This window comes from Ursus americanus, chromosome 14 (genome assembly GCF_024610735.1).
Source record: "Ursus americanus isolate L20-20 chromosome 14, mUrsAme1.1.p, whole genome shotgun sequence".
Taxonomy (NCBI): Eukaryota; Metazoa; Chordata; class Mammalia; order Carnivora; family Ursidae; genus Ursus; species Ursus americanus.
In genome coordinates, this window is record NC_142140.1 from 52,664,332 (window position 1) to 52,689,110 (window position 24,779).

At 56.3% G+C, this 24,779-nt stretch overlaps 1 protein-coding gene across 6 annotated transcripts; it reads left to right on the forward strand.

Annotated features, from left to right (window-relative positions):
* The first annotated feature begins 5,739 nt into the window (after positions 1-5,739).
* Positions 5,740-24,361, forward strand: TYK2 (tyrosine kinase 2). Of its 6 annotated transcripts, none has more exons than XM_087867279.1 (25): positions 5,740-5,848; positions 6,669-6,851; positions 7,074-7,289; positions 10,217-10,340; positions 10,471-10,618; positions 10,969-11,132; positions 12,754-13,120; positions 13,507-13,776; positions 13,865-14,022; positions 15,677-15,785; positions 15,869-16,061; positions 16,160-16,263; positions 16,359-16,541; positions 16,624-16,711; positions 17,587-17,714; positions 18,595-18,730; positions 18,815-18,969; positions 19,706-19,856; positions 20,305-20,402; positions 20,642-20,834; positions 21,126-21,244; positions 21,553-21,725; positions 21,939-22,056; positions 22,921-23,031; positions 23,115-24,361. In XM_087867279.1, exons 3-25 carry the CDS (start codon positions 7,094-7,096, stop codon positions 23,247-23,249), a joined length of 3,621 nt encoding a protein of 1,206 aa, XP_087723405.1. In that variant the 5' UTR covers positions 5,740-5,848; positions 6,669-6,851; positions 7,074-7,093; the 3' UTR covers positions 23,250-24,361. The 6 variants fall into 6 exon arrangements, with proteins under 6 accessions (XP_087723405.1, XP_045630283.2, XP_087723408.1 ...); XM_045774327.2 differs by having other exon boundaries at positions 15,872-16,061; XM_087867281.1 differs by having other exon boundaries at positions 5,741-5,848; positions 13,576-13,776.
* The last annotated feature ends 418 nt before the right edge of the window (positions 24,362-24,779 follow it).

Below are 24,779 nucleotides of genomic sequence, written 5' to 3' on the forward strand. Positions count from 1 at the left end.
GCTTTTTGGCGCCCTCTTTGCTTTCATGCCTCACCTCCCTCACCTGTGTTGGCTCTCCTAAAACAGAGGATTTAAGACATCAAATGCTATTAAGAGACACTCGGGGAACCAGCTCCTCCAACCAGGTGCTTCCCCACCCCCCAATAACGGGAGCCCATGGGAACCCACTGTCCACGTTTTCTTGTGACTCCTTCCAAAGTTTCTTTTTGTAAAATTGAATATGTTATTTGTTTTTAATTGAATGCGTTCTATCCCCTCTCCTTTACCTAAAACACAGCATGTCCTACAGTCCGAAATGCATTTTGCTTTTTTTTTTCACTGAGCCATATGACCTGCAGACCCTCCTTTATCAGTCAATCAGCACTTCCTCATTCTTTCTATCCCATGTGGAAAGCTCCAGGGTGTGCCTGTCTCAGCACTGATTTCATTTCGGGGTTTTTCCAGTCTCTTCTTACAAGCAAGAAACACCCTTGTGCATCATTTCCCATGAGCACAGGCATCCTACCTGTAGGAAAAATTCCCAGAAGCAGGATTGCTGGGTCTTAAGTGAGACAGAGAATTCAACTCGAGGGTTTCACAGAACAAACTGTAATGAAGGGATTGATGTCAGGGATGTGAGCGGGGTTGGAGAACCAACAAATGTATGTCGAGCGTATCTGTCTCCTTCAGCTGGTGTAACAACTGCAAAGCTAGTGCCTTCAACACTAATTTATTGTTTTGCAGTTCTGCAGCTCAGAAGCCTGACACGAGTCTCACTGGGTCAAAATCAGGACATTGGCAGAGCTGCAGTCCTTCTGGAAGCTCTGGGTGGGATCCATTTCCTTGCCTTGCCCAGCTTCTAGAAGCTGCTCACATTCCTTGGCTCCTGGCCCTTCTTCCATCTTCAAAGATGGCAAAGATAAGTCAGGCTCTCATATCATATCACTCTGACTTCTTTTTCTGCCTCCCCCTTCCACTTTTTTTAATTAAGATTTTTAATTTTATTTATTTGAGAGAGAGAGTGGGCAGAGGGAGAGAGACAGAGAGAAAATGAAGCCGACTCCACGGTGAGCGTGAGCCTGACATGGGGCTCGATCTCACGACCGCAAGATTGCAACCTGAGCCAAAACCAAGAGTCAGTCCATCAACCGACTGAGCCACCCAGGTGTCCCCCCTTCCAGTTTTAAGGATCCTTGTGATTACCTTGAGCCCAACGGGATAATCTTCTTACCTTAAGGCCAACTGATTAGCATCCTCAATTTCCACCTGCAAATTTATTTCTTTTTTAAACAAATTTTATTTGTCAGAGAGAGAGAAAACACCAGTGGGGGGAGGGAGAAGCAGGCTCTCCGCTGAGCAAAGAGCTGGATATGGGACTTAATCCCGGGACCCTGGGATCATGACCTGAGCCAAAGGCAGACGCTTAACCAACTGAGCCACCCAAGCATCCCTCCATCTGCAAATTTAATTTTCCCTTTTTATGCTTCTCCCTAACGAAGCATAACATATTCACCGAGTCCAGGGATTAGTTCCTACATGGGCATTTTTGGGGGTCTCTTACTCTGCCTGCCACAGAGAGGCACCACATCCAGGGCTCAGGTGCATGGGCAGGAAACAGAGTTAGCAGAACTCATTGGGATCCGGAGCCATGAAGAAGGCACTCTTTGCAGAATATGTGGTTGCAGAGATAGAGCCACTGCCCAAACTGCGGCCAGGAGGGAGGGAGTAGGGGAATAGATAACCCTCCTTGGTCTCCCACGGCTGGTCTCTGGCCAGGCTTCCCCATTGGCAGAACCCACCTGAAGCCAGAGATGTGGAAGCTGGGCAAAGCACTTTGATTTCTTGTGGCCACAGGAGGAAGCCCTCAAAACACAGCTGCTCATAGGCAACAAATATCCTGGGTGCTGGGAACAGAGCCTAGAACAAGTTACTCCAGCCCCCGATACCCCTTGCCTGGCCAACTTCTTCCCTCCCTACCACTTACCACCTTCCAACATATCATAAAACCCACTTATTAGTATTTATCTGATTTATGTTCACTCCCCGGAGGCAGGGATTCCTGTGTTTTGTTCATGGCTAAATCCTCAGATCCTAGAGCACAGCACACAGTAGGCACTCAATAAGTGTGTGTTTTTAAATTGCGGTCAAATGTACATGCCATAAAGTTAACCATTTTAACCATTTTTGGATGTGCGATTCAGTGGCTTTAAGTATGAGACACTGTTCCGTTAAACACTTAATCCCCCATTCATAAAATACCTGTAATTCTGTGACTGGTTTATTTCAGTTAGCATGATGTTTTCAAGGTTCATCCACGGTGTAACATGTATCAATTTCACTCCTTTTTAGAGTTGAATAATATTCCATTGTAGGATACACCATATTTTGTTTACCATTCATCCATCAGTGGACACTTGAATTGCTTCCACTTCTTCATTACTGTGGATAACACTGGTGTGAACATGGGTGTGCAAATATCTCTTTGAGTCCTGCTTTCTTTTGCATATACACCCAGATGTGGAATGGCTGGGTTACGTGGTAATTGTACATTTAACTTTAGGAACCACTCAACCATAAACATATTCTGAATTCAGTAATTCAATGTCAGGGGCCCAGAAGCAGAGTAAGAACTTGTCCTCAAAATCCCTTTTTGCCTTTTCAATTCAGAACCGTGTTGAATGAATGAATGACTTAAAATAAGTAATTCTTTAAATAAAAAAAAGAATGATGGTATAAGAATGTTTCTTGGCACCACTGGGAAACCACATAACTGTCCATCCATGGGAGAAGGGACAGATAAATTGTAGCCTATTTTTAAAAAATCTTTTAAACACTTTATTTATTTGAGAGAGAGAGCGAGAGACAGAGCATGTGTGGGGGAGGGGCAGAGGGAGAGGGAGAAGCAGCTTCCCCGCTGAGCAGGGAGCCAGCCATGGTGCTTGATCCTCACCTGACATCCTGGCAGACGCTTAACTGACTGAGCTACCCAGGCGCCCCAACATGTTTTCAGGGTTCGTCCTGTTGTGGCACGTGTCAGAGCTCCAGTCCTTGTCATGACTGGAGAGTCCAGTGTGTGGCTCTCCCACATTTTGTTCATCCATTCATCTATTGGTGGACACCTGAGTTGTTTCTGCCTTTGCCTAGCTGACATTTTTATGTATTTCCAACCCCTTTTTGCGTGCCTGAAACACGTCCCGATCAAATAATTCTGCAAAGTACATCTATCTGCAGGGGAAAAGAAAGAGCACCAAAAACTATCATTAAATGAAAAAGATAATAGCACTCACTCTGCATCCGGTTCCAAGCTCTTACATGTATTACCCTGTTTGATGTTCCTGGCATATCTCGGAGTTTGAGACTCCAGTTAGCCCCATTTTGCAGAGGAGGAGACTGAGCATGGAGAAGTAAAGTGTCTGCCCAGGATCCCACAGTGGCTGAGCTGGGATTTGAACGCAGACCGTCTGGTTCCAGCCTTCGTGCGTGTCACTCCTGTTTCCTCCCAGGACCAGCAAGGAATGTCCAGTTTAAGGCTGCTCGTGGGAATTTCCTGGAGGCATGTATTCATACATGTGCCCGAAAGGGTATGGCACTTCCTTGGAAGGATTCCCAGGAAACTGACCAGCCTCATGGCTGTTTTGGGGAGGGGGCCAACTGTTCCATGAACCCTCCAATTCAAAAGAACACAAAAGGGTTTTGTTTTTAGTTCACTGACTCTTGGCTTTTGCCTGGTCTGGTGGGAGCTTTGGGAGGTCCCTCCCTGAAGGGCCAGGGGAATCCCCCAATTCTAGCTTCCTCCTGAAAACCCGCTGGGGACAGGTGGCCAATTGTCCCAGTTTGCTCAGGACTGTCCCACTTGTAACCCCAAAAGTCCCTTGTGGGACTCTCCCTCAATCCTGGGCAAAACCCTACGGCTGCTGGGGTGACCTGGAGCCCCCCTGCTGGTCCTGGAAGCAGTCTGTGATGGAGGAGTTTGCAAAGGAGGCCTTGGGTGCTCCGGGCAGGACACTAGCCTTCCCAGCAGTCTCTGTGGTCTCTTTTTTCTTCAGCTGTCAGGTGGGTGTGCTGGTCGCACTTTAAGAGAAACTGAAAGAGCTCAGCGAATTCTAAGCACATCCAGTCCGGGACACTGTGACTTAGTATCATACTCTTATTACTGGGGTTATTAGCATCATTATTATTAGTCATGATAGTCACCTGCCACTTCCTGTCCCCCTGGGTTGCTGGACACCCAGTCCCAGTCTCACCCCGTGCTCTGTGGTCCAGCCTCCGGTCCAGTGGAGGCTGCCCCACCTCACCCAGCCGGCTGTTGAAGAATCTGGCAACTTTGACTTCCTGCTGCTGCACTCTCAGGGGCAGAGAGGAAGCTGAGGCCGGAAGGCCATGGTCAGCCTTTCTGCAGCAAGCAGGACAGCAGCTCAGAGGGCTCCCTAGGCCATTCACTCCAGCACCTTTTAGGCAGCTACTGGGTGACAGGCATAATTCCAGGTGCTGAGGATACAGTGGAGAGCCACACAGACCCCTCCCTTGTGGAGCTGAATTTTAGAGGGGAAGACAGGCATTAAAATCAGTGCTCAAAGAAACTTCCAGAAACATTCCAGAAATGTCAGGTTGTCATAAAGACTGCAGAGAAAACTACAGCAGGCAAAGAGACAGAAAGATGGGCTTGCTGATTTAGATGGAGGAGCTTCTGGGGTGGGGTAAGGGTTTATTTCTTGGCCTGGGTAGTCAGTTTATTGCTGTTGTTCTTTAAAACTGGGCCCACAGGTGAAGCCCGTGAAAGCGTTCTTTAATGCATGGTAAAGGAGAACTTTCTCTACTTACAACACTTCTGATACCCTGTGGGTTTTCCACACCAAACAACTCTCCAGTTTTCTGTGGACACCAAATGGGAGGAACTTGATCAGATATCAAAGGTGGGGGATGACTTAAAAGGATTCTTTGCTCGCTCGGACTGGACCAAGCAGGCTGAAGACAGGCTCAGGCCAAGGTCCACGGCTATTCCAGAAGAGGGCTCCGATTAGAGTGGTCAAGGAGAGGGTCTTTGTCACCTCTCCGCGCCTCAGTTTCTTGATCGGAGAAATGGGGATAACATAAGCCCCCAGGGGACTGCTGCCAGGATCAAATGAGACATTGCAGGAAAGCACTCTGCATAGCCTTCTCAGTAAACGACGGCGACTTGCTGGTGTGTGTTGATTAGAACTCAGATCGGGTGGGACTTTCAAGCGGCTGCTCTGACACCCTCAGAGGACGGGGCTGGCGGTGTGATCAGGAAGAGGATCTGAACAGGTGGGCCGGAAATGCCTCCCGGAAGTCGTGTGAGGGGGTGTCTTCATCCAGCTAGGTGGAGCTGGCCAGGCGGAGACAGGGGAAGCGAGGCAGGATGGAATGGAGTTACACGGCAGGGGGCTGCAAGACTGAAGGGCGGCTGGCTGCAGCCTTGATCACCAAAGTGAGGACAAGAGGTTTACACCAGGTCCGAAAGCGTCACTTGGGCCAACGGCCCGAGGAGGAAATTGATGTCGCGGCGTCGTTTGAAGGCCGCACTCTTGAACCCGGCGTACTTGCCAGCCCTTCCGCATCTCCGCCCATTCCCCCCAGCAGCCAATCGCTGATGCTGTGGCGCATCCAGGTGCCGGTCCAGCCAATCGCGGTTGAGGGTAAAAAAAAAAGTGAGGCTGAGGACCAATAGGAGCGCCGCTATTGCAACGAAAGGCCCAATGGTTACGTGCGACGGGTCACAACGGTGGCCAATGAGTTTGCCCATTTCAGGCGGCCAATGGCAGGCGGCGTCTCGGCGGCGATTCGGCGGTGGCTGCCCGCGGCTGCGGGGCGGGGTCCCGGGTTCGAGCCAGAGTCCGGGGTGGAAAGGGTGAGCCTGGAACCCCCGGGAGGTCCTCTGGAGGGCGGCGGGAAGTGCGGTGGGAGGCGCGGCAGGGAGACTGCGTTTGGCCGGGGGTGGATAGAAACACCCGCTGCCTCGTGACTGGTCGATGCCCGGTGGGTGCGCATCGCGGCTCCTGCCCCAGCCAGCGAGGCTTCGAGGTTTTGGGGGTGTGTTGGGGTGAGCGACTGTGCGGGCCTCCTGGGTGCAGACGTCACTCCTACAGCACCTGCAAAGCTGGCTCTGCACCCATTGGGGACGAGGAAGAAGGAAATGGGCACCCCCCAAACCCCATCCCCACCGTATTTTCTCAAATGTTAACATACAATAATAGCGAACGTTTATTAAGGTAACTGCATTATTAACTGCACGCCAGGCCCTGTGCTGAGCGCTTCCCCTGCCTCATCTCTTTGAATCCTCCCAACACCCCTTTGAGGGAGAGACTGCTATAGGCCCATTTTCCAGACGTGGAAACCGGCTGAGAGAGGAGCTGATTCCTGTGGAATCTGACAGTGTGCTATAAGGACATGCTCTTCTTCCCATCACTGTTTATCTTAAAACTGGAGAACTTGGAGGCCTGAGCCCTGGGCCTGGCTCTCAAAAAGTCCCAAAGCTGGATTGAGGGGAGAGTGGAAACACAACCTCTCTTAGGCTCAGGGGAGTCAGCAGGGCCTGGGGTCACTCGTGGGGTAGATGTGGGAGGCAGGGATCTTGGCCTGCAAGAGAAAGACGGTCAGGATGATGGAATCAATAATGATGATTTTTTTTGTTTTTGTCATATTTGTTATTTTTTCATGCCTGCATTAAGGGCTAGGTGCTGTGGGGATGTCACAGCCTTCTTTTCATGACAATGTTCTCCTCATTTTCATTTTCCGATGGGGAAACTGAGGCCCAGTGTGGCTAAGTGACTTGCCTGAGTTGACATCGGGAGAGCCGAGATTCGCCCCCTGGTCTGTCTGACCATACCTGCCTGTCTGGTGATTTGGGGAAGGTGGGTTCTAAGCAGGTTTTTATATTGGCGCAATTTTATCCAATAAAGGGGTTCAGTGTTGTTCATGACAAATCTAACAGGTGTGGACGTGTACCCTAACTCCATCAAACAGATGTAGAAACGGGCCCAGGGAGGGGAATTGGGTGCCTAAAATCACACAGTGAGGTTTCTAGAATCTTCTCAGGCCTAACGTCTGGGGGCTGATGGCCTGTCTCTTTCTAGCCAAGCCAGCTGTCAAAAGCATGCCTCTGTGCCATTGGGGTGCCACCACCAGGGACAGCAGGCCTGATGGCGATGGAACTCAGCCCATGGCCACCAGGGGAGGCCTGAAGGTTCTTCTGCACTGGGCTGGCCCTGGTGGCGGGGACCCATGGGTCACCTTCAGCGAAGCCACACTGACCGCAGAGGAGGTCTGCATCCACATTGCACAAAAAGTTGGTGAGTCTGGGGCATCAGCCCTGTGGGTGGAGGTGCTGGCAGGATCTGGGCCTGTCCGTCCGTCTGTCCATCCGTCCATTCATTCAGCAGACACTGAGTGAGCAACTACAGTGTGCCAGCCTCAAATCGCTGTCTTTGGAGAGCTGATATTCCAATAGGAAAATCAGCAAGAAACACAATGAATAAGAAAACTGTGTGGGAGAGGCACCTGGGTGGCTCGGTCGGTTAAGCGTCTGCCTTTGGCTCAGGTCATGATCTTGGGATCCTGAGATCAAGCCCCACACCAGGCTCCCTGCTCAGTGGGGAGTCTGCTTCTCCCTCCCCCTCTGCCCCCCCCCCACTTAAAACTGGGAGAGCAGAGGTAGATGATGGAGAAAAATTAAAATTTCAGGAGAGGAGTGCATGGCTCGCTCAGTTGGCAGGGCATGTGACTCTTGACTCCAAGTGAGGTGGGAGCCACAGAGGACTGTGAGCAAAGGAGGGATGTGACTGGACTCAGGCATCATGGGTGCTCTCTGGCTGCCATGTGGGGAATAGACTGTGGTGGGTGAAGGTAGGAGCAGGGAGACCAGGGTAACAGTGACCTCCAGGTAGGAGATAAGTGGGAGAGGCCTGCCAGGGCCAGATCTTACGGTGCCTTAAGTGGCAGAGGGAGGAGTTCAGAGTTACACTTTCTCCTGAGAGCAGTAAGGAACTGTGGAATGGCTGAGAGAGCCTATAGTAGAGGTACCAAAAGTATCGTTTCTTCTTCCAGAGGAGGAGAAGGTCTGTGCAATTGGACCTTGCTGATATGCCCCTTCCTCCAGGAAATCCTCTCAAACGCCCTTGCCCACAACTGGATGGGGGCCTCATGGTGGATTTCTGCCACACCTTGTACTTTCCCATTGGTGGCTGATCCTTCCAGAGCTCAGACGGGTGTGCTGGGTGGTGTGAAACATGCCCAGCAGAAGAAAGAGCTAGTGTGAAGGTCCCAGACAGCCTGATCTGTTTGAGGAAGCAGAAGACCTTAAGAGTAACTGGAGTGTCGGTTTCAAGAATTTGAAAAGGGAAGTAGGAATTGAAGTGGAGCATAATTGTCAGAGTCCAGGTCATAGTTATACCTTTTTTTTTTTTTTAAGGTTTATTTATTTTAGTGACGGGGGGCAGAAGGAGAGGGAGAAAGAGAATCCCCTCTGAGTGCGAAGTCTGACTTGGGGCTCCACCTTATGGCCCTGAGATCATGACCTGAGCCTAAATCAAGAGTCAGATGTTTAAACGACTGAGCCACCCAGGCGCCCCCCAGGTCATCCCAGGTCATAGTTATTCTGTGCTGAGGGGGTTGAGCTTTCTCACGGGGCAATGGGGAACCATGGAAGGTTTAAGCCAGAGAGTGAAACTGTCGGATTGGTTCTTTAGGAAGTTGTCTCTCCAGGAGGCATTCTCCTTCTGTGGGGGGCGGGGGGCAGTGTACTTGGACCCAGCAACTTTGGAAAGCCATTGGCATCATCCCACAGAGTTGGAACCTCCATTCCCTGAGGCCACACAGTTCCACTCCTAGACATGCACCATACAGACACGCAGCTCACGTGTTCTAGGAGACACATAAGAGAATGTTCAGAGCTGCTTCATTTATCTTCATGAAAAATGGGAGACCATCTCAAAGTACCCTCTACAGGAGAACACCCAAATTGCAGTCAGGTTGAATGCTGGAAAGCTATACAATCAGGAAAAAAGGAAATTTAACCAGAGTTACAAGTATCATATGTAAAGTTTTTGTGTGTGTGTGTGTTTTTTTAAGTAATCTCTATATCCAACATGGGGCTTGAACTCACGACCCCAAGATCAAGAATCACATGTTCTACCCACTGAGCTGGCCAGGTGCCCCTTGTGTGTGAAGTTTTAAAACCTGTTATAACATGAAAAAGGAGATTGTAGAAGGACACCTATAATGTCATATTGCATAAACTAGAGTTTATAGGATTTGAGACTAGGTCATAGAGGATATGAGAATGACAAACTCTAGTTCAGGAGTGTGGTTAACTCAGTGGGAGGGGAGAGGAGGTGGAAGTAGACAGGGGCAGCTTTTATGTCTTGTGGCTGTACTTTGGTGATGATAAATTATTCTGAACGGACTGTCTTAGGTAAAATTTTCAAGTGATGTGTATAAAAGGATGCCTTGGGTGGCCGGTGTGGGGGATGGAGGCTGGGCTAGGGCTGGGCTTTGGAGCTGAAGGATCCCGGAGATGGAGGATGCGGAAAGAGCAGGCCTTGTGACCCATCTGATGTGAGTTGCAAGCGAAGTCGAGGACAAGGACCAAGTCCTAGCTTGAAGAACTGGGCAGATGAGAGGCAGGTTTGGGGACCTGGGATGAGGTCTCTTTGGGACAAGGCACGTCTAAGGGGGCTGTGATGCCCAGGGGGAGACAGCCAGGAGGTAGGTGGATATTCCTCCAGGGTTGGAACTCAGAGAGAGACCAGGCAACGTGCCAGCAGTTTGTAGAGTTGGGCTGGTCGGTCTTGGGTAGCTTCTTGCTGCAATAACAAGCAGCCCCCCAAATTTTCCTGGGTCAAGCCAATGAAGGTTTACCTAAAATTTAATGCAGGTCAGACGAGTCACCTCTGTCTCATAGCTTTGTCACAAGGGGCCTCCAACATCCCTAAGGCAGAGGAGATGGTAAGAGTTTATTTCCAGGCCTGGAAATCTGCAGATCCCTTTCAGCAGCATCCCATTGGCCAGAAACTGGTCCTGTGGCCCCCATCCCAGATGCAAAGGAGGATGGGAAATGTAGTCTGTGAAGCTGCAGCATGGTCACCATATTGCATTGTCCTCTGTGGGCAGGCAGAGGCCCAGGGAGGAAGGGTCTGTGAGGGGAAAGAGCAGGTCTGGGGGTCCACAAGGCAGATGGCAGCAGCTGCCGCCTCCTGACCCTCTTTCTTCTCTGTTCCAGGTATCACTCCATCCTGCCTCAATCTCTTTGCTCTCTTCGATGCCCAGGCTCAGGTCTGGCTGCCCCCAAACCATGTCTTGGAGATCTCCAGAGACATGAGCCTGACATTGTATTTCCGCATGAGGTGGGTGATGGCCCCTTGGGAGTCTTGTCCCCTTTTGTTCTGTCCCCTTCCCCCCCTTCACCCCACCTTCCTGGAGCTGGTCTGAGTCCATGCTACGCCCCAGCTGCCACCACTCCCTCCCCTCTTGCAGGTTTTATTTCCGGAACTGGCATGGCACAAACCCTCAGGAACCGGCTGTGTACCGCTGTGGGCCCCCAGGGGCCAAGTCTTCCTCAGAACAGGCAGAGCAGGGGATGCAATTGCTGGACCCAGCGTCCTTTGAGTACCTCTTTGAGCAGGTGTGTGTAGGGCTGGGGAAGTGGGACTCTTCATGAGGGACTTAGGAGTAGTTGGGCCCCCCATCTCTCCCCAGTTCACTAAAGCTAATAGATTTCAACTCATGCCATCTGGGATCCTTTGGCTGCCTGAACCAAAGTGTTCTGAGACACGGGATTGCACGGGAAAGAGTGCTGTGATCAGTTCGTGATGTCTGTCACAGGCCGAGGGTTGGACAGAGGAGGCACGCATGCTGTGTATTTGGCCTTTCCAGAAAACGGGGGTTCCCTCCCATCCCTAAAGTGGACAGAAGCTGGGAAGTGAGCGGGTTCTCATGCCTCCCTTTCTGCCCAATCCCTCCCCCCACCCCCAGGGCAAGCATGAGTTTGTGAATGACGTGGCGTCACTGTGGGAGCTGTCGAGCGAGGAGGAGATCCACCATTTTAAGAACGAGAGTCTGGGCATGGCCTTTCTGCACCTCTGCCACCTGGCTCTCTGCCATGGCGTCCCCCTGGAGAAGGTGGCCAAGAAGATCAGGTGTCTGGGAATGGGGCGGGACGGGTCTCTGGGAGCCACGAGAGACCTCGCGTACTGCCGTGTCTTCATTCAGCACTTATCTGGTACCTGCTGCATACCTGCTGTGGTAATAGCAGTAGTTCTGGGTGTTGAGGCCCCAACAGTAAACAAGTCAGACTGCCATCACCGCCCTCCTGGAGCTCACATCCGGTGAAGGAGACAGGCAGTAAGCAAAATATAGAAGTGAAAGGTCCGGTGTTTCTGACGGTGATAAATGGAGAGGGGGAAAATTAAGCAAGAAAGGAGCGTCAGAGAGGGAGGGGTGTACAATTTCAACTTGGGTGGTCCGGGAGTTCCTCACTGAGAACATAGCATTCAGATTCAAAGGTGTGAAGGAAGTGAAGGTAGGAGGCATGTGAGTATCTGGGAGAAGAGCATTCCGAACAGAGAGGACAGCCAGTGCAAAGACCCTGGGGCCTGCCTGATGTGTTGGAGGATGTGTGGCTTCAGCAGAGTAAGCTTGGAGAATTCCATAGGATTCCAGGGAGGGAAGGACACAGGAGTGTGGGGAGCTAGGAGCCAGCTGTGGGCACTGCCGTTGCTGTAAGGGCCCAGGTAATCAGGGTACACTGCCTGGAGGAGGCAGTGGGAGACATGGATCTTTGAGGACCAGCAGTTCTTCTTAAAGCACATATCTTTCCATCCCTGTTGTGTTATCACTCTGGAAGACTCGGGCTGGGACAGCGAAGGCCAGGGTGTTGGGAAGCCCAGAGGAAGTATCCTCTCTAGCCTGGACGGCAGAGAACGCTTCCTGGGGAAGGTGACATTTCTCTTAAGACTTGAAGATTGAGTTAGCTTTAGCCAGATGTGGAATACATTGGCAAGGCATTCTAGGCAGAGGGAAAAGCATATACAAAGGCCCAGAGACTAGGCAGCAAAGACCTGTTTCTTGGGGATCTGAACTTGGAATAGGAGGGCCTGAGAGCAGGAGTCCACCAGGCTCTAGTCAGGGGGCCTTTCCCCCGAGGGCTGTAGGGAGCCCTAGGAAGCTTGGAAGTGAGGGCAAAAGGCAGCTACAACCTCGAGCTTTAGGATGCCTCTGGTCAAGGGTGGGAGAGAGGGCTTGGGACACGGAGAGATCTGTTACGCACGTGAGCTGTACTGGTAGTTGGGTGCCAGGCAGGCAGTAAGAGAAGGGGTGCGGGGGAGCTTTATGAGGAGCAGAGGGAAATTATCTGTTGATAATCATAGCACCGGTGATAAAAGCAATAGTGACTTCTCCCACAGGGCCAGCCTCTGACGGTCACCTCGTCCTTATGACGTGCCAGTCAGCAGCCCTAAGTGTCTCAGCCCTGGAGCTGGGCCCTGTCCGACCCCACATACGGATGAGAAGGCAGAGCCCTTTAGGGCCTAAGGAAGTTGTCCAAGAGCTGGGATTTTACCCTTGTCGCCTCCGGAATTCCGACCCCACCCAGCCTCCCTGTGCTGGCCCTTTATCGTGTTCTCTTCGCCCTGCACGACAGCCCGCCCGGTTTCTAGACGAGGCAGCTGAGGTTCAGAGAGGTTAAGCCGCTTGCCCGGCGTCACCCAGCTAGGCCTGCTACCCCAGGCTCCTGACCAGCCCTTCCTGGTTGCCCCGCAGCTTCAAGGACTGCATCCCGCGCTCCTTCCGGCTGCAGATCCGGCGGCACAACGCGCTGACGAGGCTACGCTTGCGGAACATCTTCCGCAGGTTCGTGCGGGCCTTCCAGCCGGGCCACGTCTCGCAGCAGGTCATCATGGTCAAGTACCTGGCCACGCTCGAGCAGCTGGCACCCCGCTTCGGCACGGAGCGCGTGCCCGTGTGCCGCCTGCAGCTACCGGCCCAGGCCGGTGGGGAGCCCTACTACATCCGGGACGGCGGGCAGCCTCCCCCAGATCCTGGGCCGGAGTTGGCCCCCGGACCCCCCACTCATGAGGTGCTGGTGACGGGCACGGGTGGCATCCAGTGGCGGCCGGTACAGGCAGAGGTGAGCAGAGTGGCTCTTGCATCCAGCGTTCCCGCTCGGGCTGGGGCTGGGGCTCCTGCTTGGCCTTGGCCTCCGACGGTGGCTGCAGTGAGCCCTTTCCCTACGTGGCTCTGGGATGTGTCTGTCCCCTGGGGTGGTTTTTTGGGGAGTGTCCTGTCTCTGTCTAACCCCCGGGGACCTCATTTCTGGGGTCTCCCCCTCTGAGGAACCCCTGTCTGGTGTCTGGGATTGAGAGGGCCCGGCTCTTCCTTTCTTCCTCCCTGAGGTTCTGGCTTCTGGCGTGTGGATCTCTTGGGGGAGGGTCCCCTCCCATCTGTGACACAGACTCGAGCGGGGATGCCACTCGAAGAGCATCCCTGGTCCCCCCAGCTCCCGCCTCTCTCCAGGGAGAACATGCGGGAGACCGAACGGTCATAGCCCTGCTTCATCCCCTGCCCCACGTGCTGGGTTTCCAGGGTCCCAGAGGCGATGGCAGCAGCAGGAATCCCCATGCTGGCCCATCTGGGAAGAAAACCAAGGCCCCAGAGGTGGTCGACCAGCCAGCAGACAGGCCTCGGGAAGCGCCATGGGCCTACTTCTGTGACTTCCGGGATATCACGCACGTGGTGCTGAAAGAACGCCACGTCAGCATCCACTGTCAGGACAACAAGAGCCTGGTGGGGCCTGGGGCCGGGGCCCTGGCAGGGGCTGGGGGCGCCTGTGGCCCATGATGCCTGTCTGAGGTCCTCCGCCCTCTGCCTGCAGGAGCTGACCCTGCCTTCCCGGGCCGCGGCCCTGTCCTTGGTGTCGCTGGTGGACGGCTATTTCCGCCTTACCGCTGACTCGAGCCACTACCTGTGCCACGAGGTGGCTCCTCCGCGGCTGGTGATGAGCATCCAGGAGGGTATCCACGGACCCCTGCTGTGAGTGCTGGCGGGGGGGCACGGGGGTGACACGGGGCAAGGTGGTGGCTGCCCAGAGCTCATGGTGAGGCAGAAATGAAGCGTGTGCGCATGTTTGTGTGATCTCACGTCTTGGTGTACGTTCACGTGAGTGCATGTGTGTTCAGCCGTGAGTGTACGTGTGGGAGTGCACGCACTCGCGTGTGCATGCGTGCAGATGTGCACACCAGGGGTGGGGGGGAGAGGGCGCCTGCAGTGGTGTGGACACGTGTCCTGACAGTACATGGGGTTGGGACTGTCACCATGCACGTGTGCGTGTGTAACAGCCCGCCCGGCGTGTGGCCCTGCTTTATGATCACGTGTAAAACCGTCATCGCCCCTTCTTGCATGTGATGGGACGGGTGCTTTTTGTGCAGCCATGTGTTGCTCAGATGTCAGTGGCCATTCACACGTCCGCGTGAGCGTTCGCATCCCTGCGGGTGTGTGTCTGCCTGGTTATTGGAGGTCCCTGTCTGTGCGGTTCTGTCCAGACACGTGGGGCTTCAGGGCTCCTCAGACGTGCGTGTGGCCGTCCTGCACGCTGCTGGGTCAGCGGCGTGACTCTCAGCTTTTGTGGTCCTCGTACCTGTGTCTGGCTGTCCCCCGTCCTACCTGTGATACCGGGACTGGCCGCTGAGGTGTCTGAGAGGTCTGACCCTCGGAGCCTGGTGTCTACATGAGCAGAGGGTGGAGGGGCCGTTCTGCCTCTTGAGGTCGAGGCGGCGGTAGGTCCCCACCAGTGTGTGCCCCCTGCCGTGTCCGTGGGCGCTGTTCGCCTGTGTCCTCGTCTGTTCAGGCGGCTGTGACAGTGCCGTTGACTGGGTGATGCAGAAACAGCGGACATCGATTTCTCACAGTTCCGGAAGCTGGAAGTCTAAGTTCAAGGTGCAGGCAGGTCCGGTGTTTGGTCGAGAGCCCCCCACTCCTGGTCCACAGACGGCTGTCTTCCATCTGGGTCCTCACGTGGGCCAGCGGGCCAGGCAGCTCCCTGCAGTCCTTGTTGTAAAAGGGCACGAATCCTATCCATGGGTTTCCCACCCTCGCGACCTACTCACCCCCGGAGGCCCCGCTGCCTCTCCCCATCACGCTGGGGGGTAGCTTTCGGCAGCGGAGCCCTGGCGGGACACGGACGTTCGGCCGACGGTAGCACAGGAGCCCCCGCGTGTGTGGGTGTCTGGGCCTCACGTGTCGTGCCTGTTTGTGCTCGTGACAGTTGTCACCTCTGGGTCTGGGATGTCGCCGTCCCTATGCCACCCTGTCCCAGTGGGTAGGCGGCCGCGTCTGTGATTGTTGTCCTGCGTGTGTGACAGACTACCCGCCGTGTGTCAGAGTAGCTGGCCAGGCATGTGTCCATCCGGCGTCTGACAGCTGTCTCCTGTCTCTGCACGCGCGTTACCTTGTCGACACTGCCTGACCGTCGTCCCGCACACGTGTGTGCCTGTCCTGGTACCGCTTTCATCCTGTTTTCCTGTGCGTGACAGCGTTCCACTGCTGTGTGTGTGTGCTCGACTCCGCGTCACCACACGAGTGCCCGTGTCTGATGTTTGTCCAGCTGGGAGCGCTCCCCGACGGGCAGGTTCTGTGGGCCCGCAGTATGCCCCAGATTCCCTGACAGTGGCCCCCTTGTCCCCTGCAGGGAGCCGTTTGTGCTGGCCAAGCTGCGGCCGGAGGATGGCCTCTACCTCGTCCACTGGAGCGCCAGCCACCTCAACCGCCTCATCCTGACCGTGGCCCAGCGTGAGCAGGTGGGCCTGGGGCGGGGGTCCTGGGCTGGGGCTGGGCGCGCTCCCTGCCTGGACCCCTGCTCACCGCCCCCCGCCCCCCACAGCAGGCACCGGGCACACAGCACGTGCACCTGCGTAAATTCCCCATTGAGCTGCAGGCGGGGGTCTTCACGCTGGAGGGCTGGGACCGGTCCTTCCCCAGCGTGCGTGAGCTGCGAGCTGCCCTGCAGGGTTGCTCCCTGCGGGCTGGCGATGACTGTTTCTCCCTGCGCCACTGCTGCCTGCCGCGGCCGGGAGGTACGACGTGGGGGGCCCTAGGGTGGGGGTGGGGGTGGCATCTTCCCCCACCCCCGCAACCCAAGCCAGCCCTTAGTGATGTCACCTCAACCCCCCAGAGATCTCCAACCTCATCGTCATGCGGGGGCCTCGGGCCAGCACGGGCCCCCCCAACCTCAGCCAGCTCAGCTTCCACAGGGTCTGCCGGGATGACATCACCCAGGTGCGTGTGGGCCGAGCTCTCTGGGCCCCGGGGGGCACTGGGGACGACAGCCCCGAGTACTGGTCATGGAGGTGCTTCATGCCCTGTTCCTGTAGCTCTCCCACTTGGGCCAAGGCACAAGGACCAATGTGTATGAGGGCATCTTACGAGTGGGGGGCAGAAGCCCCAAGGAGGGCATGGCAGATGGTGAGGACCCCCCCACGCCCAGTGGGGACCGTGGGCAAGAGCTCCGAGTGGTACTCAAGGTGCTGGACCCCAGTCACCATGACATCGCCCTGGTGAGTGAGCACAGCCGGGGGGCCAGGGGCAGGGGTACAGGGGTCAGGGTCCGTGGCCGTCTGACCCGCCTTGTCCCCACAGGCCTTCTACGAGACAGCCAGCCTCATGAGCCAGGTGTCCCACGTGCACCTGGCCTTCGTGCACGGCATCTGCGTGCACGGCTCTGAGAGTGAGTGAGCCCCCGTGTGCCCGCTCGCACCCCTGCTCACACCCACCCCCCACTTATGCCCACGCCCCGGGTTGGACCTCCTCACCCCCGACTCCGTGCTCCACCTTGACCTATACCATGACCCCTGACCACACACCTCAGTCTGTGACTACTTGACCTTCAACCTGTACCCCAGCCGCTGGCTGCATTTCAGTACTCCCCGGACTACGCCGTAACTCCTACCTCCGCCTCAGTGCTGCCTGCACCCTCACCCGTGACCCACACCCTGACTGCTGGCTGTATCCCTGGCTCCGTTGGCCATCCGACACCTCTGCCAGCCAGCCTCTGTCTACCCTCTGACCCCACCGGCACTGGGACGCCAGCGCGGTGGGGCACCCCCGTCCTCCCAGACCTCAGCCCCTGCTCTACCCCCACCCCGGTGCTTCCTCTGCATGTGCCTCAAAACTCCCTGTCCAGACAGTAGCCCCCAGATCCTCAACCCCACGGGTCTGCGTCGCCTGCTTTCCCTCCAACACTGGTCAACACCCCATGAGCACCCAGGCCCGTGGGGTCCTCACGTCACCATCGCCCAGCCTCACGCTCCGCACCTCCACTCGTCTCCACCCAGTTCCGTCCTCACCTTTGTCACTTACACGTCAGCTTTGCCCGACACGCCCCGGCCTCAGACGGCAGCCTTCACCTCTGCCTCCCCCTGCACCCACACTGCCCACCTTCCCTCCTGCATGTCCCCTCACCCCAGAGTCGCTCGCAAGCTGCCCCCCGCGTCTCTGCCCCAGCGCCTTCCCCACCCACGGTCCCAGCCCCTGTGTCCTGCCCCCCATATCCTGGGGGGTGGAGGCTGATGGGCAGCCTCCGCAGCGGCTGGGCCTTTGCAGACATCATGGTGACGGAGTACGTGGAGCACGGGCCCCTGGATGTGTGGCTGCGGCGAGAGAAGGGCCACACGCCTGTGGCCTGGAAGGTGGTGGTGGCCCAGCAGCTGGCCAGTGCCCTCAGCTACCTGGTGCGTGGCCTGCGGGCGGGGCCTGGGTCAATGTGGTGTGCCAGGGTGACCTCAGCATCGGGTGTGGAGGTCTCAACACATGACTCCATCTACACACTGGCCCTGGGAGATCTTTCCACGAACCTCCTCTGCTCACACACCCCTGTGGCCCCGTCTCCTCCAAGAGAAGAACACCTCATTCGTCTATGTCCCAGGGGCCTGGCCTCAGCTCCTCCATCACTCTCTTTTGCCATTCGTCCCAGCGCCTCCTGGGCCAGTCACCCCAGTTTCCAGAGCACCTCTGCGTGCCAGGCTCTGTCCTAGGCCCTGAGGACACACTAGAGAACAAAACAAGAGTCTCTGTGGTTAGGGAGCAGGTATTTTAGTTGGGAGGGGCAAACAAATAATAATTAACTCCTCTACATAGTATTTTAGAAAGTAGTGACAGCTGTGGGAGAAAAGCAGGGGTGGAGATAAGGAGTTGCTACAGTCTGGGGAAGAGGTGAAGTTTTAAAGAGATGGGTGGGGGAAGGCCCTACTACAGTGACCCGGAGGTGAGGAAGGAGCCGTGTGTGTATCTGGGAAAGTGCATTCCAGGCAGAGGGAATAGCCAGTGCAAAGGCCCTGGGGCAGGAGCTTGCCTGGCATGGTCGGAGGACAGCAGTTGGACCTGACCACGAGCTTTGCCCACCAGCTCCGGGAGGACAGGAAGGACCTACTGGGTACCCAGTGCTGCCCAGTCACAATGACAATGTATTTGGATCCCCATGATTGTTTTTGTTTTGTTTGACCATGATTATTTTTTTCACGTGGGCTGTCCCTGTGGAGACCACCTGGGAGGGGAGTGGGGGCGGCATCTACAGCCCCCCACGGGTCACACCCCCTTTTCACCCCACCACAGGAAGACAAGAACCTGGTTCATGGTAATGTGTGTGGCCGGAACATTCTGCTGGCACGACTGGGGCTGGCGGAGGGCACCAGCCCCTTCATCAAGCTGAGCGACCCCGGTGTGGGCCTGGGCGCCCTTTCCAGGGAGGGTGAGAACCCGGGCAGGGCTGGGTACAGGGATAGGCTTCCCCGCATTCTTTTCACCCTCGCTGACCTTTGGCCCTGGCCCCTAGAGCGGGTGGAGCGGATCCCCTGGATAGCCCCCGAGTGTCTCTCTGGTGGAGCCAACAGCCTAACCACCGCAGCCGATAAATGGGGCTTTGGTGCCACCCTCCTGGAGATCTGCTTCGACGGGGAGGCCCCTCTGCAGGGCCGTGGCCCCTCTGAGGTATGTCCGGGGCATCTCTGAGCCCTTCCTACAAAGGGGATTGGTACCTCCAAGGAGTCTAGAGGGCACGTTCAGGGTCCAGAGCTGCCTCCCCTCTGGCTGTATGGCCTCACGTGTATATGTGGCCTCGTCTGTCTGGGGATCTGTCTGGTTATCTGTCAGTTGGGGTTAGCAGTCTCCACCTCATAAGGTTGTTGGGACACACAGCAAGTAAGTGATGTGCTTCGGTTTTGAGAGAGACACCAGGGCCATCAGAGAAGCCGCAGGCTGTGGGGGTGAGGGAGGACCAGAGGACTCCCCTGAACCAGCTGAGGGGTTAGGCAAAGCTTCTCAGAGGAGGTTTTAATCCAAGTACAGAAATGCTGCAGTGACCCAGGCTGGGAAGTGTAGCCTGGCAGAGGTCACAGCATGTGCAAAGGCCCTGAGGCTTTGGTGTATTCAGATTTCGGTTGGAGCTTCCTGGAGGCAGAGGAGCCAGGGCAGGAAGGGCCGAACTCGAGCTGCCCTTGAGCACAGCAGAGTCAGCTGGACTTGGGATCGAGCCCGGGCTCTGCAGTGGTGGCCAAGTCTGCTTCCCTACGCCAAGCCTCAGTCGTGTCATCTGTAAAATGGGAATGACCGGAACAAGGACCTAGCTTGTTCTGGGAGCTTGACTGTCTTTTGGAGAAGGGGACTGGGGGTGGGGGGTGGGCACTGGGCACTGGGCACTGACTCCTGTGGGTCCCCTTCCTGGCAGAAAGAGTGTTTCTACCAGAAGCAGCACCGGCTTCCTCAGCCCTCCTGCCCGGAGCTGGCCACACTCACCAGCCAGTGCCTGACCTATGAACCAGCTCAGCGGCCCTCCTTCCGCACCATCCTGCGTGACCTCACTCAACTGCAGCCCCAGAGTGAGCCCCACCCCATTGCTGGGACCCCTGCCTATGCTGTCCTGGAGTCCCCGAGGCTTCTGCCCCGTGGCTCATGTCAAGTGTGACAGTGTCTAAGCCACTTACGGGCCTGCTGATGCCTGTGCTCACCTTAATGGTTTATTTGGGGAGAGCCACAATTTCCTTGGACAATCAGGCCCTTGCGATTTTTTGGCTTTTGTTTTCTCGTGATAAAATACCCTTTACCCGATCTAAGACCATCCCAGGTGTCCATTAGGATGCAGCAACTTCTGCATTTTGGACCCGACGTAGAATTTTCCAGCCCTTGCCAAAAAAAAAAAAAAAAAAAAAGTCTCCTTATATTTGAGATCAGATGCTGGGGGAGCGGTGGCCCCCTTTCTGTGCCCCCAAGTGTGGGCCTGCTGGGGAAAAGGCAGGGGTCCAGTGACACCTACTGTGGCTCTTCTAGATCTTGCTGACGTCTTGGCTGTGAACCCCGACTCGCCTGCGTCAGACCCCACCGTTTTCCACAAGCGCTATTTGAAAAAGATCCGGGATCTGGGCGAGGTGAGGGGCCTAGGCGGCTGGGGCAGGCCAGAAGTTAATTCTGCAAATATGGGTGGGGCCTGGCTTAAAAGACCCTCAGCCTCAAGGGAGGCCCTGGGCCTTTGAAAAGGAGTCCTAGCCCCCAAGGAGACCCACTTACACGGAGTAGGTGGGGCCTAGGATTTTCCAAACAGACCCGGCTGCAGGTGGGGCCTGGGGAGCCGGGGTAGGGCCGACCCGCCTGCGTGTTCCGGGACCAGGGTCATTTCGGCAAGGTCAGCCTGTACTGCTACGACCCCACGAACGACGGCACTGGGGAGATGGTGGCCGTGAAGGCCCTCAAGGCGGACTGCAGCCCCCAGCTGCGCACCGGCTGGAGGCGGGAGATCGACATCCTGCGCACGCTCTACCACAAGCACATCGTCAAGTACAGGGGCTGCTGCGAGGACCCAGGTGGGCGGGGCCGGCAGGGCCTGGGGCCAATTAGAGCTTCCGGCTGCAGCCTCGGGCCCGAGGGCGCACCAGGGTGGGGGCGGGACGGACTGGAGGCCCTCTCGCCTGGGCGTCCTCTCGCCTGGGCGTCTGGGGATGGGTTTTAGGATGGGCTGTCCCGCCCGAGGACTGGACCTGGTGTGGGCGAGTCGGGGCCCCACCTTGGGGAGGAGGGAAGCTGCGGGGCTCAGAGCGGGCGGCCCCTGGCCCCTGCCTCCATCGCCCGCATGGGCCACCCCTCCCCTGCATCAGGAGAGAAGTCGGTGCAGCTCGTCATGGAGTACGTGCCTCTGGGAAGCCTGCGCGACTACCTGCCGCGGCACAGCGTCGGACTCGCGCAGCTGCTGCTCTTCGCTCAGCAGATCTGTGAGGTGGGCCCGCCGGCCCCTGTTCCTCGAGCCCGGCCCCCTCTTGGCCTAGCCGGATGGCCCCATACCCGCTGGTCACCAGTCCCCGCTTCTGGGCCGGCTCGTCAACCCACCCAGTTTCCAGCAGCCCAGTCCCCGCCGATCCTCGCACCCCTGCTGCCAGCTCTGCTCCCACCTGCCACCCTTCCCGCGCCTGCGCCTGCCTGGTCCTCACGATCCTGACCGGCTCCCCGACCCCCCGCCTTCCAGTCCTGGTCCCGCACTCCTCAGGCTCTCCTGGCCCCACTCATGCTGAATCGCCCTTCCCCCAGGGCATGGCCTACCTTCACGGACAGCACTACGTGCACCGAGACCTGGCTGCCCGCAACGTGCTGCTGGACAACGACAGGCTGGTCAAACTTGGGGACTTTGGCCTGACCAAGGCTGTGCCTGAGGGCCATGAATACTACCGCGTGCGCGAGGACGGGGACAGCCCCGTATTCTGGTGACCAGACAGGACCCAGCTTTGGAGGGGTGTCAGGGTCACCTGGAGCACACAGGGTGAAGGAGCTAGATGCTGGGGTCTCAGATGACAGGGCCTGGTCCCAGTGAAACTGCCCCCCAGGATGGGGCCCTGACTGGGACCAGAGAGCCCCTCAGCCCCAAGTAAGGACTCCCACCTGGTCTGGCCCATGGCCTGAGTGCCCCGTCCCCCCAGGTATGCCCCAGAGTGCCTGAAGGAGTGTAAGTTCTACTATGCGTCCGACGTCTGGTCCTTCGGCGTCACCCTCTACGAGCTGCTGACCTACTGTGACTCCAGCCAGAGCCCCCCCTCGGTGAGAGCCAGGCCCTCGGCCCCACCCCATACCGGAGGTGCTAGAAAGACACGCATTGGGTTCCCAGCCCTCCCACTGTCGGGAGTGCTTAAGCCACCTGGGCCGCACAGTCTCACTGTGCAAAACGGGCCCCTTGCCGTGCAGGCAGGCTTTGACTGTGATAGAAACCCACTCAGATAGAAACAGCCTGGTCAACCCTTTGCAGCCCGGGAGGCGCCGCTTGACTTAGATCCTCAGCTGTCCTCAGGAGACCCCTTTTTCTTCATCTCCACTCAGCTGCTCTCTGTGGTAGCATCTTTCAGGCAGAGGCCCGCCACCCCCACACCCCTGCTCTGTTGGGGCAACAGTGGCCCCCTAAACCCTTCTGGCGTGGCGCAGCCTCCCAGCTGAGGGGACCAAAGGGCCTCCTACCCCCCACCCCCGTAATTGAGGACTTTCTGATTGGCCCAGCTTGGCTCCTGTGTCGCCACGGAGCCAATCACTGTATAGCCATGAGCCCCGGTTATTGGCCAGGCCTGCGCTGGGGGAGGAACCAAGGCTATGCTAGGAGTTTATTCCCAGAGCAGAGTGCCAGTGTAAGAAGGGGGGAGAAAAGGTTCTGGACTGGTGAAAACAGTTTGCGAGAAGCCTCATAGCAAGCCCCTGGTTCAGACTTACTCTATGAACATTAGTTACCTAACATCCACAGTAACCCAGTGATAGGTGTTACCACCCCATTTTACAGGTGAGTAAACCGAGGCCCAGAGAGATGAGATCATAAATCTGAAGTTATGCACCAGGAGGTGGTAGGGGAGGGACTGGAACCCCTGACCTCTACCTAGGTAGACCCGCCTCCTGAAAAGAGCTGGCCTTGTTTTTGTGTAGAAATTCATCGAGCTCATAGGCCTCACCCAGGGGCAGATGACGGTGCTGAGGCTCACTGAGCTGCTGGAACGAGGGGAGAGGCTGCCCCGGCCAGAGAGATGTCCTTGTGAGGTGAGACCCCCCCGCTTTTCACCTCCCCGCCATCAGACTGCGGAGAGAGCAGCCCCCACAGTCCCAGTTTTTTTCCTGCCCAGATCTATCTCCTCATGAAGAACTGCTGGGAGGCAGAGGCTTCATTCCGTCCCACCTTCCAGAACCTCATACCCATTCTCAAGACCGCCCAGGAGAAATACCAAGGCCAGGCCGCCTCAGTGTTCAATGTGTGCTGAAGCCTACCAGCGGCTCTGGGGGGTTAGGGGGACCGGAGCAGGCACCCACCCAGACGGCCTACCCGCCCCCAGAGGAACCCAGCAGGGAGAGGTCAGCCTCACCATCCCCAGTGCCTTACTCCTGACTGGAGACCCCGCCTCTGTGAATTGACGTGCCTTCCGTCGTGCTCCCTTTGGGCTGCTGTGACAGCCCCGCGGATGGGGCGGCTTATAAACAGAAGTGTGTTCCTCACAGTTCTGGAGGCTGGAAGTCCAAGGTGCAGGCACCAGCATAGTCACATCTGGGTGAAGGCCCTCTTCGTAGTTCATAGCCCACACCTCCTGGCTGTGTCCTCACAGGGTGGGAAGGGGCTGGGGATCTCTCTGGAGTCCCTTTTATAAGGACACTTAGGAAGGCGCCCCATTCATGATCTGGCACCTGCCAAAGGCCCACCTCCTGATACCGTCACGTCGGGCATTGGAATTTCAACGTGAGCATTTTGAAGGGACGCAACCCTTCAAAACTGTCACACCTTCCATGGTTATGAGCCTGGCCCTGGCCCCTGAGAGACCCAAGACAAGCAAGGACCTAATCAGGCCCCTGGATCCCATCTTTTTGCCTCCCCCTCCAGCTCCCACCCTTCATTAGGCCCCCCCATTTCCACTAGCTGGTAATAAACTCGTATTTTCTCTGCTGGAGGCTGTATCCTTGGGCCCTTCTTCAGCCAGTGTTTGCTGTCCTGGGGACCGCAGCTAGAGCGAGCTGCTGCAGAAGAAGCCAGGCTGAACTCTTCAACCTCTCCCCCCGCCCCGGACCACCAGCTAGCAGGCCAGTACCGGGAGCACAGAAGGCTCTCAGTAACTACTCGCCGCGTAGATCAACAAAGGCTGGAGGGCTTGGAGGGGCTCTACACCAGGTAGAGAAGCCTGCCAGGTTCACCCTCTCCTCCCTGTGTGACTTCGGGCAAATGGCTCTCCCTCTCTGGGCCTTAGTTGTCAACTCTGAACCAGGGGTAGTCATGCTTGCTACCTCAGAGGACTGATGTAAATAGCTAACGAGGTTCTTCATGTCAGATGCTTAGCAGAGAGACATGCAAACAATGTACTTAATAAACATTTGATATTGTTGCTAATCCGGTGTTTGCCAAAGTGTTTCTTTTCTTTTTTTTCAAGTTAATTATTAGTTTTTGCTTCCCCCCCCTAAAGTTTTATGTATTTGAGAGAGAGAGCGTGAGTGGGAGGGGCAGAGAGAGAGAGAATCTCAAGCAGACTCCACACGTGTGGAGCCCAACACAGGGCCTGATCTCATGATCCCGAGATCAGGGCCTGAGCCAAAACCGAGAATCCAACGCTTCGCCCACTGCACCACCCAGGCGCCCCTGCCAGTTTCCACTGAACGGCTGTACTGAGACAGGATATGTGTCAGCCACATTGTGAAAGGCAGTGAAACAGTTTCTCTCTCGTTGGATTTCTCAAGACCTTGTGCATTGCAGCTCCCCTTATCCAGATAAGTCCACACTGACGTATTGATGTTTGCCTTTTGTAACTGCT

Coding starts and splice junctions, on each gene's coding strand:
- TYK2 (XM_087867279.1), top strand. CDS start 7,094: ATGCCTCTGTGCCATTGGGGTGCCACCACCAGGGACAGCAGGCCTGAT. Junction 14,023..15,676: donor GGTATCCACGGACCCCTGCT/GTGAGTGCTGGC, acceptor TGTCCCCTGCAG/GGAGCCGTTTGTGCTGGCCA. Junction 17,715..18,594: donor CCAGTGCCCTCAGCTACCTG/GTGCGTGGCCTG, acceptor ACCCCACCACAG/GAAGACAAGAACCTGGTTCA.